General features: G+C 48.0%; 1 protein-coding gene across 1 annotated transcript; it reads left to right on the top strand.

Moving 5' to 3' along the window:
- Positions 1-18072, top strand: gpatch1 (G patch domain containing 1). Its single transcript, XM_064312325.1, has 23 exons — positions 1-1439; positions 1735-1865; positions 2168-2376; positions 2637-2713; positions 3640-3774; positions 3960-4045; positions 4296-4456; positions 5148-5245; positions 5410-5468; positions 5959-6204; positions 6747-6897; positions 7481-7560; positions 8253-8457; positions 12830-13174; positions 13585-13763; positions 13859-13986; positions 14320-14399; positions 14930-15141; positions 15805-16060; positions 16390-16497; positions 16604-16716; positions 17142-17296; positions 17645-18072. The coding sequence occupies exons 4-23, from the start codon at positions 2644-2646 to the stop codon at positions 17676-17678; spliced, it is 2901 nt and encodes a 966-aa protein (XP_064168395.1). The 5' UTR covers positions 1-1439; positions 1735-1865; positions 2168-2376; positions 2637-2643; the 3' UTR covers positions 17679-18072.
- Positions 18073-18144: the final 72 nt, after the last annotated feature.

The following is an 18144-nucleotide window of genomic DNA, read 5'->3' as shown; positions in this document are numbered from 1 at the left end:
TATTATTTTTTTTATTTTTGTTGTTGCGTTTTATGGTGATGATGATGATGATGATAGGGGTGGTGGTGATTTTGATGTTGTTTTGTAATTTCAGGAATTTAATTTCTGTACATTAAGGAAACATGTCCCCCTCAAAATGAATTACTGTGACCATTTATATGGTGCACTCTCACTTTAAGGACAAAATTGAGATGTGACCCCACCTATGAGGATCCAGTATTATGTTGGTGTTTACATCTACCCAGGGGAAGGATTTGGAGAACTTGTGAGCAGCAAGCACAAACGATGATGCATCATCACAACACGTTATTGATTACGACTCGATTGTGTTTTAGTTTGAATGTAGATCTGGTTTCACACCAGGTCTAAGGACTTTACTTTGCATCATTTTGCATTAGTTTCCTTAGAAGGCACAAGGGAGTTATGAGATGGATTTAACATTTAAAAATCAACATCGGGTCAATGTTTGGGGGCATTTTGTACAATGTCCTTCAAAATGGTATGGATAAAATACATTTTAAAACTCCAGTGAAATTGACACTAATGGTTAATGGTTAATTTAACCTGTCGATTGTTTTTAGAGGAAAGCCACAGTTTTGCATTGCAAACAGGCCTTCGTATGTTGCTCTGTAATGACCCCTATTGGGTGCAGTTTGCACAGTGTATGTCAAGTAACTCAAAAGCAGCGAGTACGGTGACGTTATGTCTCCCAATTGTTACCCAATTATATCTATTCTTATTTTCAGTTTAAAGTACCTCCTATGCCACCTGCCACCTGGGACCACTGCGTGCAAGGAAACAAGTACTGCATAAATCTGATACGTTTACAACTGTGAACAAAAACTGTAGAATGAATCTGTTCATATGTACGGTCCTCTGGAAACATAGCATCGCTGAGAAACCTGCATTGGAGTTACTTGAAGTGCATTTTCCTCCTTCAGACCACAAATCTCTGAACGCCTCAAGCCAGTCATTATAAAGTCACCATATATCACCAGAAATTTGTGTATACTTCCATAAAATCCTGCATCACACACTAAGCGCTGTCTGGCGTAATCAGAAACAGAAAGTGAACTATCCCTTTAAGGTGTTTCAGATGTTCGGGATATAGGATGAGGGCCAGAATTACCCAGCCAGATCGAGAGAGAATTTGTCCAGGGACCGGAGAGACACCCATACCCTTTGTAGTGAACAGCCTGAGAGTTTTTTTACTTTAGTTTTTGTCTCATGCAACAACAAAAAAAAAAACGTAAGTTGATTGGCCGTTGACTCTTTTCGTGACTGAATAACTTTGGCCAGTGAATGTTTTGGCTTCCCGTTCTTTAATCACCTTGTCTCAATGCGATTCTTATTCTTAGTCTGTCTGGCTGCTGCACAACAAACCAGATCAAACAGGAGGTTTTCCTTTGGTCCGGGCTGTTCTCCTGACTTGAACTGAGGTATTGGATTGGATGGATGTGTGTGTGGTGCATTTTGATGTGAGGTCTGGTTAAGCAGTCCCCACGGGATATCGATGATGTGCGTATTATGTGATTGTTTTTTTGACCTCTGAAGCATAGGTATGTTTAATTTCAATTTTGGCAGAGACACAATGCTGGACCACCTGGTATCGTGTAGTCAAACATCAAGTCTCACAAGCATGCTAGGCATTCTAGAAATCACATCATATAAAAATATCAGTGGTGACGTGTTTCATTCTCTGTCTTCCCTCAATCCTATGCATATGTTCTGAAGTTTGGATTCAGTGGACTGGGAAGGATGATGAGGATGAAGATGATGATGATGATGATGATGATGATGATGATGATGATCTTGTAGCTGCGCTGCACTGTGCCTCTGGAATTCAATCCCAAGCCATATCGGAGGTGCAGCTACAATTGGTTCTTTTAAATCGTATCTTAAAACTTACTTGTTCTCATGTGCCTATCCCTCTTAGGTTATTTATTTATTTATATTTTTTATTTATTTTTTATTGTAAAGCGCCCTGGGATGTACACATGAAGAGTGCTATATAAGAGCTTATTGTATTGTATTGTATGATGATGATGATGATGATGATGATGATGATAATGATGATGATAATGATTTTTATTTTTCATTCAATGCCATGTATCATAAAAATGTCCAGCCTGTGTGCACTTATAAGACACCATTCATTTAAAAAAAGGCAAATCAAAGATATACACCATCCAAGAGGCACTGACATAAATTATAAAGATGAGGAGGATGAACCAGTCGAAATGTCGTCCTCGCTGACACGGACGGAACCATTCTCGCAGTTCTAACACTTCACCACAAGAGAGTGGTATAGTACTTTCAGAGCAGAGTGAGACCGTGGACGTATAACCTGTTAGCTGTCTACAAGATCACGTCCAGGTAAATTAAGAGTTTGCATTCCATAGGAAATTCATATGAGTTTTTTTAAAAAGGCCGATGCTTTTATTCAGAAAACATAGATATTCAAATATTTCATGTTTTTAATTTATTTATTCATGTTTTTTAATGTTTTAAAAACGTTTAAACGCTTGTTTTCACGAGGTCATCCACAACAGTAGATGGCAGACAGTTTGCAATAAAAGGACAGTTTAAATTGTTTGAGCAAGAAGTTTGAACCTGTCGGGCCACTGTCGTTGTAGTAGCAAAATGGCGTCTGACAGTGATGGTGAAGAAGATTTTGTGACTTATGGAACCCCTTTAGAACCTCTCGAAGAAGGTATTGAAACATTTATAACGTATATTTTCCAGCGGTCGTTTGTAGTATGTGTTATTTCAGAATTATTGGTTGGCAGTATAGTCCCCGTCTTTCAATAATCGCTAATAAGTGGTGAATGCTCACACTAGCCCGCTAGTTCGCTATCGTGCATGTCTTGCTAACTTGTGCTAGATATATTTAGTTGCTTGGGTAGCTAGTTATTAGCCAGATAGGAGAATCTATTCCAACTGAAAGTCAACTAGCTAGGTACCAGCAGCAGTCTGCACTTTGTCAGTAGCGAATATTAAATCGATGATCAGATAAGTATAGCATGGTAGTTCGCCAGGTGATGTTACCGTAAAATTTATTTTCACCATGAAGAATCCCTAACTTGTTTGCATTCTGGGCGTATGTGACTACAACGTGAATCTAACGCCGTTTTCGTCACAGCACTTTAAACGCCAGAAGAGATTCTGACCCGCTAGGGTAGACATGTTTTAGCACGGCGGTACAATTAGAAATAACATCTTTGGGGGAAAAGGCTATATGCTGTCACTATATTTAGATCGAGCCTACCATGCATACAAATAATTAAATAACAATCGACAGTCACCCCCTCAAAGTGACCGAATATATCATGTCAGGAAAATGACACTGTTAGCATTGAAGGCGATAGTCATACTGTAGCGTTACTCATTTAAAGATGACTCTGATGTTTATTTTCGAAGAAGGTGCAGTAGTGTGGACACAATTTTGTCATAGGTACGTATGCTATGTGCACCAAGATGTTGTTAGCTGGTCGTCTTACTTTATGCTGTAATATTGACGTCAGAATCAATTAAGTTATTTTGCACGCTTGTGCCCTTAAAGAGATGTTAATCAGACGTGTTTATTTCAGGGGTTTGCTTGTGTAAATAGTATCATTTGTGCGTTTTTTCTATGTGAAGGTGAGCCCCTGAGGAAGCCGATCCCAATTCAGGATCAGATGGTCAAGGATGAGAAGGGACGCTTCAAGAGGTTCCATGGAGCCTTCACGGGTGGTTTTTCGGCTGGCTACTTCAACACTGTGGGATCCAAAGAAGGTTTGTGGTTGTTGTCTACTTTATTTATTCTCTGTATTATTTGTTGTTTGGTTGATTGGTGAACCATGTGTACTTGAAATTCTGCATTGTGTCGCAGTAGAAGGGGTGTTTACCTCAAAGCATCGGGTGGATGATATGGACTGCACTTAAATACAAACTCGAGACACAAACTTCTGTTTTTGTAGGATGGGCACCATCGACTTTTGTGTCGTCACGACAGCAGAAAGCGGAAAAACAAATGGTCAGACCTGAAGATTTCATGGATGAGGAGGTAACATTTTGGGCCTTGATTTTTTTTAATTGCTTTGGTCAGGGAACTGTATTTCATTTTCTAAACCAAATGAACATGTCAGATTTTTGGTAGTGAATTTTGTTATTGCAGACAGGGAGACGGTTAAGTGTTAGCAGTTCTCACCCAAAACAAATGTATTTTTAATGACTGACCAGTTCTTCCTCCTAACATGTAGATCCATGCTTCACTAATTCTTCCTGTTCTTGTAACTGTTTGACATTCACTGTAGGATCTTGGTGAGCACGGCATAGCGCCCCGCGAGATCACCACCACGGATGACTTTGCGTCCGGGAGACGGGACCAGGTGCGGGACAAGGCCCGGGCCATCACCGCTCTGACCGCGCCCATCCCGGGGGACACTGTGCTGGAGGACCTTGTTGCTCCGGCCAGGTGCAGTGTGTGCATCACACTCACACAGAGTCCTGTTAGGATAGCTGCGTCCAGGATGTAACAACAATGTTCAGATACTCTGCTGAACGTGTGGGCCCGAGGAGTGGAGTCTGTATGATTGTCAGAGGAGTGATGTCTGTATGCTGTGTCAGAGGAATGATGTATGACAGAGGAGTGATGTGTGTATGCTGTGTGAGAGGAGTGATGTGTGTATGCTGTGTCAGAGGAATGATGTCTATGCTGTGTCAGAGGAGGAGTCGTATGTGTGTCAAGGAGGATGTGTGATTTTGTCAGAGGAGTGATGTGTGTATGCTGTGTCAGAGGAGTGATGTCTGTATGCTGTGTCAGAAGAATGATGTCTGTATGTTGTGTCAGAGGAGTGATGTCTGTATGTTGTCAGAGGAGTGATGTGTGTATGCTGTGTCAGAGGAGTGATGTGTGTATGTTGTGTCAGAGGAGGGATGTGTGTATGCTGTGTCAGAGGAGTGATGTGTATCTGTGCCAAGGTGATCTGTATGTTGTGTCAGAGGAGTGATGTCTGTATGCTGTGTCAGAGGAGTGATGTGTGTATGCTGTGTCAGAGGAGTGATGTGTGTATGTTGTGTCAGAGGAGTGATGTGTGTATGCTGTGTCAGAGGAGTGATGTGTGTATGCTGTGTCAGAGGAGTGATGTGTGTATGCTGTGTTTCAGGACTTCAGTGGGGGTTGAGCTGCTGAGAAAGATGGGGTGGAAAGAAGGGCAGGGTGTGGGGCCCCGTGTGAAGAGGAAACCTGCCAAACAGAAGAACGGTGAGTCCTCCTTTTACCAAAACATTTAACCTGTTTAACCAATAGCCTAAACAAATTTGTTTCCCTATAAATGAATCATGTAGTTAAATCAAATGGGTTCATTTTTCTCTGTTACAAAGACTCTTGCCCATTTACTGTCTCATTTGGCACTCTGTTTCTCACAGATGCTGGGTTAAGAGGGTATGGCTGTGCTTTGCCACCGAATGGATCTGAGGAATCTGAGGTACCTGTGACTTCGTATGATGTTGTTGCACTGGGCTGAATGCTCATGTGTCTGCATAAATCAGGCATCATTATGGGTTAAAAAGTTGTTGGAAAATGGCCTTTGGGAGGCAGTGGACTAGGAGTGGAAAAGTCCAGGGTCTCCTGAAACTTTGGTGGGCGCTGGTTGATGACCTCACGTCAGTAACTCTACGTTGCATCTACAAGATTCACTTTTCAGAAATTGTCACAAGATATCTACATACTTACCTGTGTATTCACCATGGTTGTGATGAAATTATGGGATGTCCCCAGCTGAATGCCTCTCAGAGGAAAGAGTGTGCAGAATATTAAGTAATATCTTTGTCCGCATAATTTACTATCTTGTTATATTAATCTATGCCTTCATTGAGATTTACTATTTATGGTGTTGAACTTGTTAATATTTTGTAAATATTAGCATGGTTATTAAATACCCAGCTGAATGACTGTTGTTGGTGTGGACTTGGCAGGAGGAGGAGGATGACTACGTCCCTGAAAACGTGACGTTTGCGCCGAAAGACGTCATGCCCATCGACTTCACCCCCAAAGACGACCTGCACGGGCTGGGGTACCGGGGCCTGAACCCGCAGCAGGCGCTGGTGGGCGGGTCCGGGGCGGGGCACTTTGACCTCTTCACCCTGGACTCGGACAGGGCCAGCAGCCTGCTGGGCGACTCCGGCCCTAAAAACAGGCGGAGGGGCGGGGTAGCGGGTCAGGTCAGTCCCGTTTCATATCTCCATTACATTACGTTTATTAGGCAGACGCTTTTATCCAAAGTGATGTGCAGTAAGTGTGTACCGAAGGTCATTGGAACAACTACAGAACACAGGTCCGATAAGGTGCAACACTCATTATGTAAGAGTTATTCGTAGCCATGAACACATTGAAGTCCAGTTCACACAGGAAGCGTAGGTCAGAAAGTTATGGTTGGTCAAACTAGGAGGCATGACGACGAGCTACATCTCCAGTGTCATACCACGTGTCAGAGTCTCTTATATTAACTCAGTAAAAGCACAATGTGGCAACGTGGCTTGTGCCAGACTGCAGATTTTAAAAAGTAAATATATTCACTTCTGAGGCACATCTGTGAATGTCTCTACAACAGACATGTGTGTTGTAGGCAGTTCACAGTCCAGAAACACTGAGTCAGTGGGGATAGAGACTGGGATGGTAGTTTGCTTCTGCCCTCGCATTTTAGCAGGATCCATGTTTTAATTGCGATTTGTATTTTGCGTATTTATGCGTTTTGGACCTGTAGGCGTTTGGCGTGGGGGCGCTGGAGGAGGAGGATGATGATATCTACCACAGGGACGCCCTCTCCAACTACGACACCGTGCTGGGGGGGGAGGAGCCAGGAGACGGGCTCTTCGGCTGGACGGCGCCACAGCAGTACAGAAACAAGAAAAAAGGTACCAGCCAATCAGAAATGCACAAACCTCCTCCATTCCAAATGGCTTGCATTTACTGCACTGTGTAGGTTGTGTTTTTATTTTACATAACCCTGTGCGACTAAAATGGGTCATACATGCACTGGTATTCACCATAATGCCAACATATACACACTACAGTAGTTGTCCTTTGTGGATGAGACAGACCTCTATGGTACGTTACTGTAATTTGATGGTTTTGCGTATTTCAGACTGACTCTGAAGTCGGAACTCCTTCACGATTATTTCTATCCCATTTGAGATTCCCTCTGAATAGGTCCATTGTGTCTTATCTCAGCAAGAGCTTCCTCGATGCAACGGCAAGACAATAATCGTTTTGTTCAGCTTTGGGGAAAAAGAGACTCATTTGTACCGCTGGTGTAGCTCTTAATCAGAATAACTCCTTAATTAAAAGGATGTCTTTATTTTGTTATACTAGCCGTAAACAAAGGCTTTCGTTGTCAGGGTAGATGCCTTTACAAATGTAAGTGTGAACACGTTGGACATGAATTCTGCTTTCTCTCATTTTACAGTCTCTGTCCTTGTGTTTCTCTCTCTCCATCAGCGCCCAGTAAAGATGCAGCTTATCTGGGTAAAATACTGGAGGGCTTCACCCTGGCTGCCAACCCCGTGGACAATAAAACAGTAGGCTTTTTTATTCCTCTCAGTTTGGTATCAAAGTCTGTGTCATAAATACAGTTTTATAAATGCGTGTGAAATTGCTCTGAAGTGTCTCAGGCTGTGGGGACACAGTGGTGGTACTCTTCTGGCTTGTTCAGGCGTGGATGTGCTAAATGTTCAGTGTTATTAAATGATTAAAGTTAAGAGTTTGGTATATGCTGAGTGGGGGGGCGTTAAGTTTCCCTTGCAGGTTACCGGCAGTCCACACCCTTTCATATCTAACCCATAAAGGATTTATGTGTTCAGAATCTGTTCTGACATGCTGTACACACTATATTAGCTGAGATTCAGTACACAAACGACAAATAAGCAAAACATTTTAATTTGGCCACTTCGTTTTCTCTGGCACTCTGTTTATTAAAATAAGCACTTTGCATAAGCACATGGTATTTTTCCGGTGTGTTTTTAAAAATGTATTATTTATTATTTGATCGTTCACGAAAATAACTCGCATGGTAGTCAATAGCTGTAGGCCTAGTGTGATTTGTATCATTACATTTACTTGTGAAACATTTTTCTTCCATCAATAAGTTGAAAAGAGAGAGAATATATATTTTTACCATTAAAATCCATAGCAGAATTTTCCTAATTTTTGTATGGTCCCTCATGTTGTAGTTTTTTGTTGTAAACCCCAAAATATTTTGTGAATATTGCAGATTTTCCCCCCTCCTGTGCTCCCGCGGGACTACAGGCCGGTGCACTACTTCCGGCCCGTGGTGGACCTGTCCACCGTGAGTCCCCAGGTGGCCCAGGCCCTGAAGGCGTCGGCGGGGCACCTGTCCCAGGACTCCCAGCCTCAGGGGCGTCACCAGCTGGACTCCTCTCAGCGGAGAGAGCTGCTGGGGGAGTCGTCTCTGCAAGGTACCAAACCTCCTCCTAACTTACCTCCACCTGCGTTTGAGCTGCTGCACCTATGAGCAGCTTCCCATCCTCCACCTGCCTGTCAGCTGCTCCACTAGGGAGCAGGTACCAAACCTCCACCTGCCTGTTAGCTGCTCCACCAGGGAGCAGGTACCCAAACTCCACCTGCGTTTGAGCTGCTCCACCAGGGAGCAGGTACCCAACCTCCACCTGCGTTTGAGCTGCTCCACCAGGGAGCAGGTACCCAACCTCCACCTGCGTTTGAGCTGCTCCACCAGGGAGCAGGTACCCAACCTCCACCTGTGTTTGAGCTGCTCCACCAGGGAGCAGGTACCCAACCTCCACCTGCCTTACACTGCTGCACCTGGGAGCAGGTACCCAACCTCCACCTGCCTGTCAGCTGCTCCACCAGGGAGCGGGTACCCAACCTTTACCTGCGTTTGAGCTGCTCCACCAGGGAGCAGGTACCCAACCTCCACCTGCATTTGAGCTGCTCCACCAGGGAGCAGGTACCCAACCTCCACCTGCCTTACACTGCTGCACCTGGGAGCAGGTACCCAACCTCCACCTGCCTGTCAGCTGCTCCACCAGGGAGCAGCTTCCCATCCTCCACCTGCCTGTCAGCTGCTCCACCAGGGAGCAGGTACCCAACCTTTACCTGCGTTTGAGCTGCTCCACCAGGGAGCAGGTGCCCAACCTCCACCTGCCTTACACTGCTGCACCTGGGAGCAGGTACCCAACCTCCACCTGCCTGTCAGCTGCTCCACCAGGGAGCAGCTTCCCATCCTCCACCTGCCTGTCAGCTGCTCCACCAGGGAGCAGGTACCCAACCTTTACCTGCGTTTGAGCTGCTCCACCAGGGAGCAGGTGCCCAACCTCCACCTGCGTTTGAGCTGCTCCACCAGGGAGCAGGTGCCTCCACTAGTGGTCGCGCTAGCCCGTAGAATACTGCACCTTTGGAACGCAGGACATTTAAAAATCTGCGCTTTACACCAATTCACTTTGCGTTCTGATAAAAATAGTGCTCCTTAGAGCTATCCTATGACATTACTGTGTTCCTGATGGCAATGCGGTCATTATATTAACTATTCCGATACTACCGCCTTATGGAAGTACAAAAAACGCAATTTTGTAATTACGTTTTTTATTTTATTTTTTTATATTACGTCCAGATTAAGTACACAACTATGAGAGCACAGGCTTCACGTAAACCCAGGCTAACGATGCTACAGCCCTCTCTATAAAGCGTGCGTCCGCTCATGACAGGCACAGCATATTAGCCCTAATTAAGTGCAAGTAACTGAATTTAAATTGGATGGCTGAGATGTAGCCTGCGTAATAAAGTCGAGGGAAAAAACAAAGCCAGCGAACTTAAACTCACACCATCATGACTCCTACAATATAGCATGCCCTCGCACAGGCAGAAAATCATCAGCTGTACAACTTTAAAAGGGCAGCAATTTTTGTAAACAAAACTGCTTGCATCTCTACTGCCGAACATTATAAAACAAATCAAATGCATTATGGTAAAAAAAGCTAGCTAGAGAGCATGACCTCTCATTTTCCACTTTTTATTCAAATCAAGTGCTTCCTCTGAATCTCGCAGTACTACCAACGGCTGTGTAAATATTATGATCAATAAAAAACACAAATGTCAGACCAAAATCTGCGTTTATGGAACGCGGTGTATTTTTTTCCCTGTGTTTTGGCTCTTATCTGCGTAAAAAACGCAGAATCCTGTGTTAACACGACCTCTGTGCTGCCTGCCTGTCAGCTGCTCCTCCTGACACAGTGTGCCCACTTCTGCTGCTGAGAGAGTGTGTGTGCATGCCTGCGTGCGTGTGTGTGAGTGCATATGTCTGAGTGTGTGTGTGTGTGTGTGTGTGTGTGCGTGCACTCACGTGCATGAGAGAGAGAGGGGGAGAGAAAGGGAGGGAGGGGGAGCTAAAAAGAAATGTGCTCAGATCCAGTTTGGACTGGAAGGTAAAGGTGTTTGGTAGAGCGCAGCGTTAAATAACTGTGCCCACACGCTGAGATGCGTGTAGGACTGTGTGTTTGTACTTGGCCTACTCAGTAAAACTCCCCCACTGTGTGAAGCAGCTTTTTGCTTCAGGTTCTATCGGCTGTCCTTACTTTACCTATGTTTGTGTGTGTGTGTGTGTGTGTGTGTGGCCACCTTAGTGCTTGTGTGTGTGTGTGTGTGTGTGTGGCCACCTTAGTGCTTGTGTGTGTGCGTGTGTGTGTGTGTGTGTGGCCACCTCAGTGCTTTTGTGCGTGTGTATGTGGCCACCTTAGTGCTTGTGTGTGTGTGTGTGTGTGTGTGCGTGTGGCCACCTCAGTGCTTTTGTGTGCGTGCGTGCGTGCGTGCGTGCGTGCGTGCGTGCGTACACCTACCTGCACAACTGTTCCATGACCGCAGAGAGTCCGCATCAGTCACCCCGCTCCCCCTGCCTCCTCAGGCTGGTGTGGTGCAGCTGCGGTGAAGCCGCCATTTTCCTGCGGTGTTCCTCAGCCCCCTCTGTCCCTGCAGCCGCCGCCGTGTGACTCACCGGCACACCGTGTGCCGCTCGTGTAATTAGCGCCTTGGCGGCCTTAATGACTCTCTTCCCCGGCGCTCTGCGCCGCGAAGCCGGTCCCTCATGGCTGCTTATCGGCCCAAGGACGAACAAACAGTCCTGCAGCTACGCCTGTCGCGCCGCCAGCCTCAATATCCTTTACTGTTTATTTCTGAAGACATGAGGGTTGCTGGAGACTGACATGGTGATGTACCTTCTGGTGGTGTCAGGTCATCGCTGTTATTTGGTCATTTTAATGGGGAACTTTGCTCTATTTTGATGATGTTCAGTAGTGGTGGCCTAGCGTTCTTACTTCTGCCATGGCCTGCATTTGACAAGTGCCTCTTTGACTGTGATATGAATCACCGTTACTATGCCGACGGTTACTTGTGCTCTTCAGTGTTTTTTTATTACACCTGTGCTCCTGGGTAATTTAAAGATACTTGTTTAGTGTTCATAAAAAAGTATTAAGAGAATTCTCCAGCTGCTCTGTGTGAGTGCGCAGTAAATGGCTGATGCTAATCTTTCTGGGATCACAGGTCTCCAGCTTGTTGTCAGTGCAAAGCCACAGCTCTTATCCTGATCTTCCAGTCAGGAAGTCCTCCAATATCCCACAGTGCCCCTGGGGGAAGAAAACGGAAGGCTTGTGAAGAACCATTCCCCTCAGTTGAGCTTGTCAGGCTGTGTTAAATGCTGATCTCCTGGCCACCTTTTAGACCGGGAGCGTGAGGGACAGGGTTTCTGGAAGCTCAGATTCTTCCTGTCCGGTTCCCTTCCCCTGTGGAGTAAATTGAGATTTGACCTGCTAAGCTTCACAGCCTGTCTGTGCTTAGAATGGTCTCTACCCACACTGCATTGCTTATTAAAATAATTGATTTACATTATGTATTTACAGTATGCATGTACTATTCTCCCCCTATTATTACTTAAATTCACTTTTAAAATCCTGTGTACATGAAAAGTCAGTTGTATTTGCTTCCCCTCTTCGGGATGTTCTGAGCGTGTGCAGTGGGGGATGTTCTGAGCGTGTGCAGTGGTGACTTTCTGAGCTTGTGCAGTGAGTGATGTTCTGAGCGTGTGCAGTAGAGGATGTTCTGAGCATGTGCGGTATGGGATGTTCTGAGCGTGTGCAGTGGGTGATGTTCTGAGCGTGTGCAGTGGGGGATGTTCTGAGCGTGTGCAGTGGGGGATGTTCTGAGCGTGTGCAGTGGGTGATGTTCTGAGCGTGTGCAGTGAGGGATGTTCTGGGCGTGTGCAGTGGGGGATGTTCTGAGCGTGTGCAGTGGGGGATGTTCTGGGCGTGCGCAGTGGGGGATGTTCTGAGCGCGTGCAGTGAGGGATGTTCTGGGCGCGTGCAGTGGGGGATGTTCTGAGCGTGTGCAGTGGGGGATGTTCTGAGCGTGTGCAGTGGGGGATGTTCTGAGCGTGTGCAGTGGGGGATGTTCTGAGCGTGTGCGGTGGGGGATGTTCTGAGCGTGTGTGGTGGGATGACGTTCTGAGCATGTGCAGTAGAGGATGTTCTGAGCATGTGCGGTATGGGATGTTCTGAGCATGTGCAGTGGTGACTTTCTGAGCGTGTGCACTGAGTGATGTTCTGAGCGTGTGCAGTGGGGGATGTTCTGAGCGTGTGCAGTGGGGGATGTTCTGAGCGTGTGCAGTGGGGGATGTTCTGAGCGTGTGCAGTGGGGGATGTTCTGAGCGTGTGCAGTGGGGGATGTACTGAGCGTGTGCAGTGGGGGATGTTCTGAGCGTGTGCAGTGGGGGATGTACTGAGCATGTGCAGTGGGGGGTGTCCTGACAGTGTTTGTGGTCTGCAGGGCCCAGCTCAGTCTTTGACCTGCTGGACGGTAAGGACAAGGAGCGTCTGGAGGGACTGCGGAAAGCAGCGCAGGAGAGGAAGCCTGAAGGCTCGTCTGAAGACCGGCGCGTGGCCATGGTGGCAGCGGGCGTGGCCGCCGCGGGTGCAGCCGCCGCCGCCGCCAGGGCCTCTTCCCAGCATGCCCTGTCCAGCCGCTTCCAGCCCGCGGGCGCTGAGCAGGCCCTGAGCGCCTGGAGCAGCCCTACGGCGCAGTCCGCCCAGACCTTCAAGCCCTTCGACAAAACCCCGCACAAGCAAGCGCGCTACGACCTGTACATCAGCAGGCTGAAGCAGGGAGACAAAGGTAGAGCTCCCTCTCACAGGGACCGCCCTGCCAGTGTTCATCAGCACTGCTTTTTGGTTCAGTACGCCATTACAGATTACAAACATTACATTACATTGCATTAAAGGCATTTAGCAGATTCTCTTATCCAGAGCAACTTACACAACTTTTACTTAGCATTTACATTGCACCCATTCATACAGCTGGATATACTGTACACTGAAGCATTACAGGTTAAGCACCTTGCTCAAGGGTACAACGGCAGTGCCCTACCCACCGGGAATCGAACCTGTGACCTTCAGGTTACAAGACCAGTTCCTTACCCGTTATACTACACTGCCGCCCACAAACACACGGTGAATGTTGTGTGTGGAGGACGCAGAAAATGTAAAATTTGGTTTTTTTAAAACGGCTGCCGCTGCTGTGTGCAGGCGCTCTGGAGGCCAGCCTGGACCCCGGGATGACGGAGTGGGAGCGGGGGCGGGAGCAGGACGAGTTTGTGCGGGCCGCCATGCTCTACAAGCCCAGCAGCTCGTCCCTGAACAGCCGCTTCACCCGCGCCAAGCACGAGGACGACGGCAGCACCGTGGAGGTCCCGCGTGACCCGGAGGTGGGCCCCGGTGATGTCATCAGCGCGGGCTCGGCCAATCGGACGGCCCCGGGAGCCGATGATGTAATCCCCTCTGCCCTTTCCCTCCCTCTCAGGGTGACGCCGACGACAAGCAGGCGGCGGTGAAGATGAAGATGTTCGGGAAGCTGACGAGGGACACGTTTGAGTGGCACCCCGACAGACTGCTCTGCAAGCGCTTCAACATCCCTAACCCTTACCCCGAGTATGCTTATGAGTAATACAAATCATACTCAATAAAACATGTTAAAGGTTGCACTTTTCATTATATCAAAAAAGAAATAGGTCCTTTAAATCAGATTGCAGTTTTCATTAACAATCTCATAGTGCTTTGCACTTACAGACTGCAGAGACGGAAGAATAAAACATAGATTAAAAAATCTGAAATGTGCTCTTAACACAAACAACGGAAGTGAGACCTGAAGGAGATTTGTGCATGTTCCTGTTCCCCTCTCGGGGCTGAATGCAGTTGCATTGGCACAGTCTCTGACTGAGCGTGCATCTTTTATTTACTAACCCGCCCCCGTTGAATTCCCAGGTCAGGGCTTGTGGGACTGCCCAAGGTAAAAAGAGACAAGTTCTCCGTGTTCAATTTCTTAACCATGACGGACGGCGGCGGCGGCGGCGGCGGCGGGGGGCAGCAGCACTAGTGGGAGGACCGAAGCGCAGGGTCCGCGTGGGCCTGCCGCTCCTCAGGGTATGGCACAGAGCTCCGGCGTCGTGCCTGTGCGGGGGCTCGGACGCGTTCGCTGCCCCTGCACGCTCTCACGCTGCGGTTTCTGCGTCCTTTCCTTCAACTTTGCGGTGCTCCGCGAACAAGCGGCCCTCGTTAAACGGCTGGGCTCCTGAAGAGTGACTCCCAGCATGCTTCTCTCCCACCGCCTGTGAGTCAGGCGTCGTGCTTCTCACGACACGGCATCTGAAAGGAGGTCACACTCGGCAGGACGGCCTAATTAAATGTGTCACCGTGCAACTGGGCGTCACTGTGTGCCAGCAGCATTTTTCTGCCCGTGCTGTTCTTTGTAATTATAAGTGTTCTTGTTATGCTGAAAGAGGCTGAAGTGTGACTGCTTTTCTGTAGCTAAATGGGTCACTTGGTGAGGAGAGGCTTTGTGGGTGAATGGGGATAGGGGTGGAGTGATTATGAGGTGTGTCCGTCCTTCCTCTCCCTGTTCGAGCAGGTGCCCCCAAATCTGCAGAACCGGCGAAGAGGTCGAGGTGGGACGTGTCGGCCCAAGCCAGCGCGGCGAAGGACCCCCTCAGCGAGTTCCTGAGCGAGGCTCGCTGCCTGGCCTCGTCCACACCGCAAGAGCAGGGCAGCCAGGAGGGCGGCGCCCCAGCACCAGACGCTGCTGCAGAGGTACTGACACACTCACTGACCGACTACTGACACCCAGCACCAGACACTGCTGCAGAGGTACTGACCTACTGACACACTCACTGACCGACTACTGACACCCAGCACCGGACACTGCTGCAGAGGTACTGACCTACTGACACACTACCCAGCACCAGACACTGCTGCGGAGGTACTGACCTACTGACACACTCACTGACCGACTACTGACACCCAGCACCGGACACTGCCACGGAGTGACACACACTTATTACACAGCCAAGGAACTACTGACACACTCACTTATTACAGAGCAGGAGGACTGATCTGTGTCTGTGACCCCATGACTGCTGGGGAGATTTCATTACCAGTGAAATGAAGGGGTTATTTGCTTTTACACTGTGGTGGGTTATGATATGCTGCGTCTGCAAAGCTCTTGATAAGAAGCCTCCTCAGAGTGAGAGCACTTTCCTGAAATTAAATAATGAGCCATGTTTTGATTTAGTTGTTGCGCTGATGGCAGATTGTTTTTGCTTGGGGGAGGAGGGCTTGTGATCATTATCTGTCTGTAATCACATCCTCATTGCTGGAAATGAGAATTACCTCGAGCACAGAAAGGATTTCACGCTCGGTGGTTAGAACACTCGTGGAGTTTTCTCTCTCTTTTTTTTTTTTTTCTCTCTGAAGTCGAAAGCAGAGCCGCAGCAGGAAGAGGAGGAGGAGGAAGAGGAGACCCGGCCGCCCATGGATTTGTTCAAGGCCATCTTCGCCAGTTCATCCGACGAGAAGTCTTCCTCGTCGTCTGAGGGGGAGAGCGAGGACGAGCAGGAGGAAGGTGGCCAGGAACAGCCAGGGCCTCAGGCAGTGAGCCAGCCCAACACAGGCCCCCACCCGCCAGCTGCTGCAGCTCCACCCACCCCCACCCCAGCCCCGGCCCAACGAGGTTAGAGCAGCGTAAACGTAACGAGCGCAGTCCCCTCACGCGTCGCCCATCTCGCGCTCTGCCAGGCGGCTCTGCCGGGTTCTGCGGGCGCTGGGCTGGTGGACTGGCGCTGCTCGTTTTGTGAAATGAGGCGAGCTGCTCAGAGACCAGGCTAAAGCTCCCTGTAATCCCCCCCACGCTCAGCGCAGTGCTTCACATTCAGATTCCCCACGCATGCAGCCCACCAGTGAAAGTAGGCGTGCAGTGGGAGTGAATGAGAGAGCTTAGATAATGGTCAGTGGTATATACAGTACATGCTGATCTCATTTTTAATTTTTATTTTTCCACAGAAGTGAAAGCTGCCCCAGTGGCGAGTGGGTCCTCTGGCGTCCCTCCCCAGGGCCGGAGAGAGGAAGAGGAGGAGTTTGGGCCCAGACTGCCGCCTCCGTCATACCCTTGTCAGTTAAAGTTCATCCTCACGGTTGGCAGTTATGTAAACACGATATGTTTAATATCAGCTCTGCTCACTGTCTTCCACCTCATCCTTCCTTTCTTCACTTCCAGGGGGACAGCAGCTTTCCTCCTCAGTCCCTCCATCCAAGGAGGAAAAACACAAGAAGAAATGCAAAGAGAAGCACAAGGCCAAGAAGGAGCACAAACACAAGAAGGAGAAAAAGGTTTGCTGCAGGCGCACGTGCAGTCGCTGCATGATGTTGCATCGCGGCAGTTAGCAGATGCTCTCGTACGGAGAGATTTAAACAGATGATGTTTTTACACGCAGTCCATTTGAACAGCTGGGGAATTGTTTCTAAAGCAATTAAGCAATCAATATTTATTTTATTTTATTATTATTATATGTTTTACAGTGTTTACAACAGTGAAACAAACCAGGGTAACACTGTGATAGCCTTATAAGAAGTATTTGGGTTTCTAATACTTCTTATAATAAGCTTTGCCCAGCAGGCGTTTTAATCATATTTGGACAGCTTGTAAAACTTCCCTACTTTGGCGAGTTTTTAGGCTTTGTGAGGCGTACGCTTGGCTGGCTGGGTCCTCCTGGTATCTCGTTTATTGGCCCTCTCTTTGCCCTGTGCACTTTCAGCACAAGAAGAAACACAGGAAGCACAAACACAAGGGAAAGCAGAAGAAGAAGAAGGCGGCGGAGGACTCCGGCAGCAGTTCCGGTGCCTCGGCGGACAGCGGCAGCGACTCGGACGACGGCCCTGGCGCTTTGTCGACCGAGGAGCTGCTGAAAAGGTCAGAGTTCACCGGCGCACCAGAGTTCACCGGCACTTCCTGTCGTCCCGCTGAGCGCTGGGGTCTAGTTCTTGCGGTCGGCTTTTCGATCGCCGCGGACGTCGCGTTCGTGTTTCCGCAGACGTCCGCCGTGACTTGCTGACGCAGGTGGTTACGACGTTGTGACCGTCTGCCTGCAAACAGGATAACTTAAAAAGTCACTGACACTGCGTTCAGTATAGGGAAGGAACTGTTAGCCTTTAATGCAGCTGACTGCACTCATCAAGGATGGCTGGGGCTACTGTATTCACTCACGCTGTATCTGAACTGTTTATTGACCTGTGATTTTTTTCCCCCCTTGTTTGACAGGCTGAAAACTCTCGGTGGGAAGAAAGTGCTTTGAATGCGCTGAAACGGAAGAAGCGCACGTGTCCTCTGTGAGGATGCCCTTTGGCTCACTGCTGTGGTGTCACGTGGTGCTCAACGCATAGCATACGTTGTATAGCCCCGTTCAGAGCCCTGTACAGACGGATCCTCAGTTCCCTCAGACTGCAGCTGGGAACTGCTCAGTAGAGTGCCACAGGAATTGGAAGTGAATTATGATTCTTTATGACTCTTTATTTTACAGTTTCTAAAGACTGTAGATTTTCAAGTCGTCACCCATCAAGATGGTGGAGATTTTGTTTTTAAATAAATGCGAACTTGGCAGAGTGTAAATATTTGGACTTTTAATTTAGATATTTGGTTGTGGATTTTTGATGAAGTTTGTATTAAACATCGACATCTTGGGGTTTTAATTTCTGTTCATTGTACACTTCATATCTCCCACTGCAGCGGATTTCAAAGTGTACTACATATATGTCCGGTTT

Source organism: Anguilla rostrata, chromosome 16, assembly GCF_018555375.3.
Source record: "Anguilla rostrata isolate EN2019 chromosome 16, ASM1855537v3, whole genome shotgun sequence".
Lineage (NCBI taxonomy): Eukaryota > Metazoa > Chordata > Actinopteri > Anguilliformes > Anguillidae > Anguilla > Anguilla rostrata.
This window is presented reverse-complemented; position numbering and strand designations above follow the sequence as displayed.

Bases quoted from the DNA above. Each gene is read 5' to 3' on its own strand.
- gpatch1 (XM_064312325.1), top strand. From the start codon at position 2,644: ATGGCGTCTGACAGTGATGGTGAAGAAGATTTTGTGACTTATGGAACC. The intron at 4,046-4,295 runs GTAACATTTTGG...CATTCACTGTAG, and splicing joins AAGATTTCATGGATGAGGAG to GATCTTGGTGAGCACGGCAT. The intron at 16,498-16,603 runs GTCAGTTAAAGT...CTTCACTTCCAG, and splicing joins GCCGCCTCCGTCATACCCTT to GGGGACAGCAGCTTTCCTCC.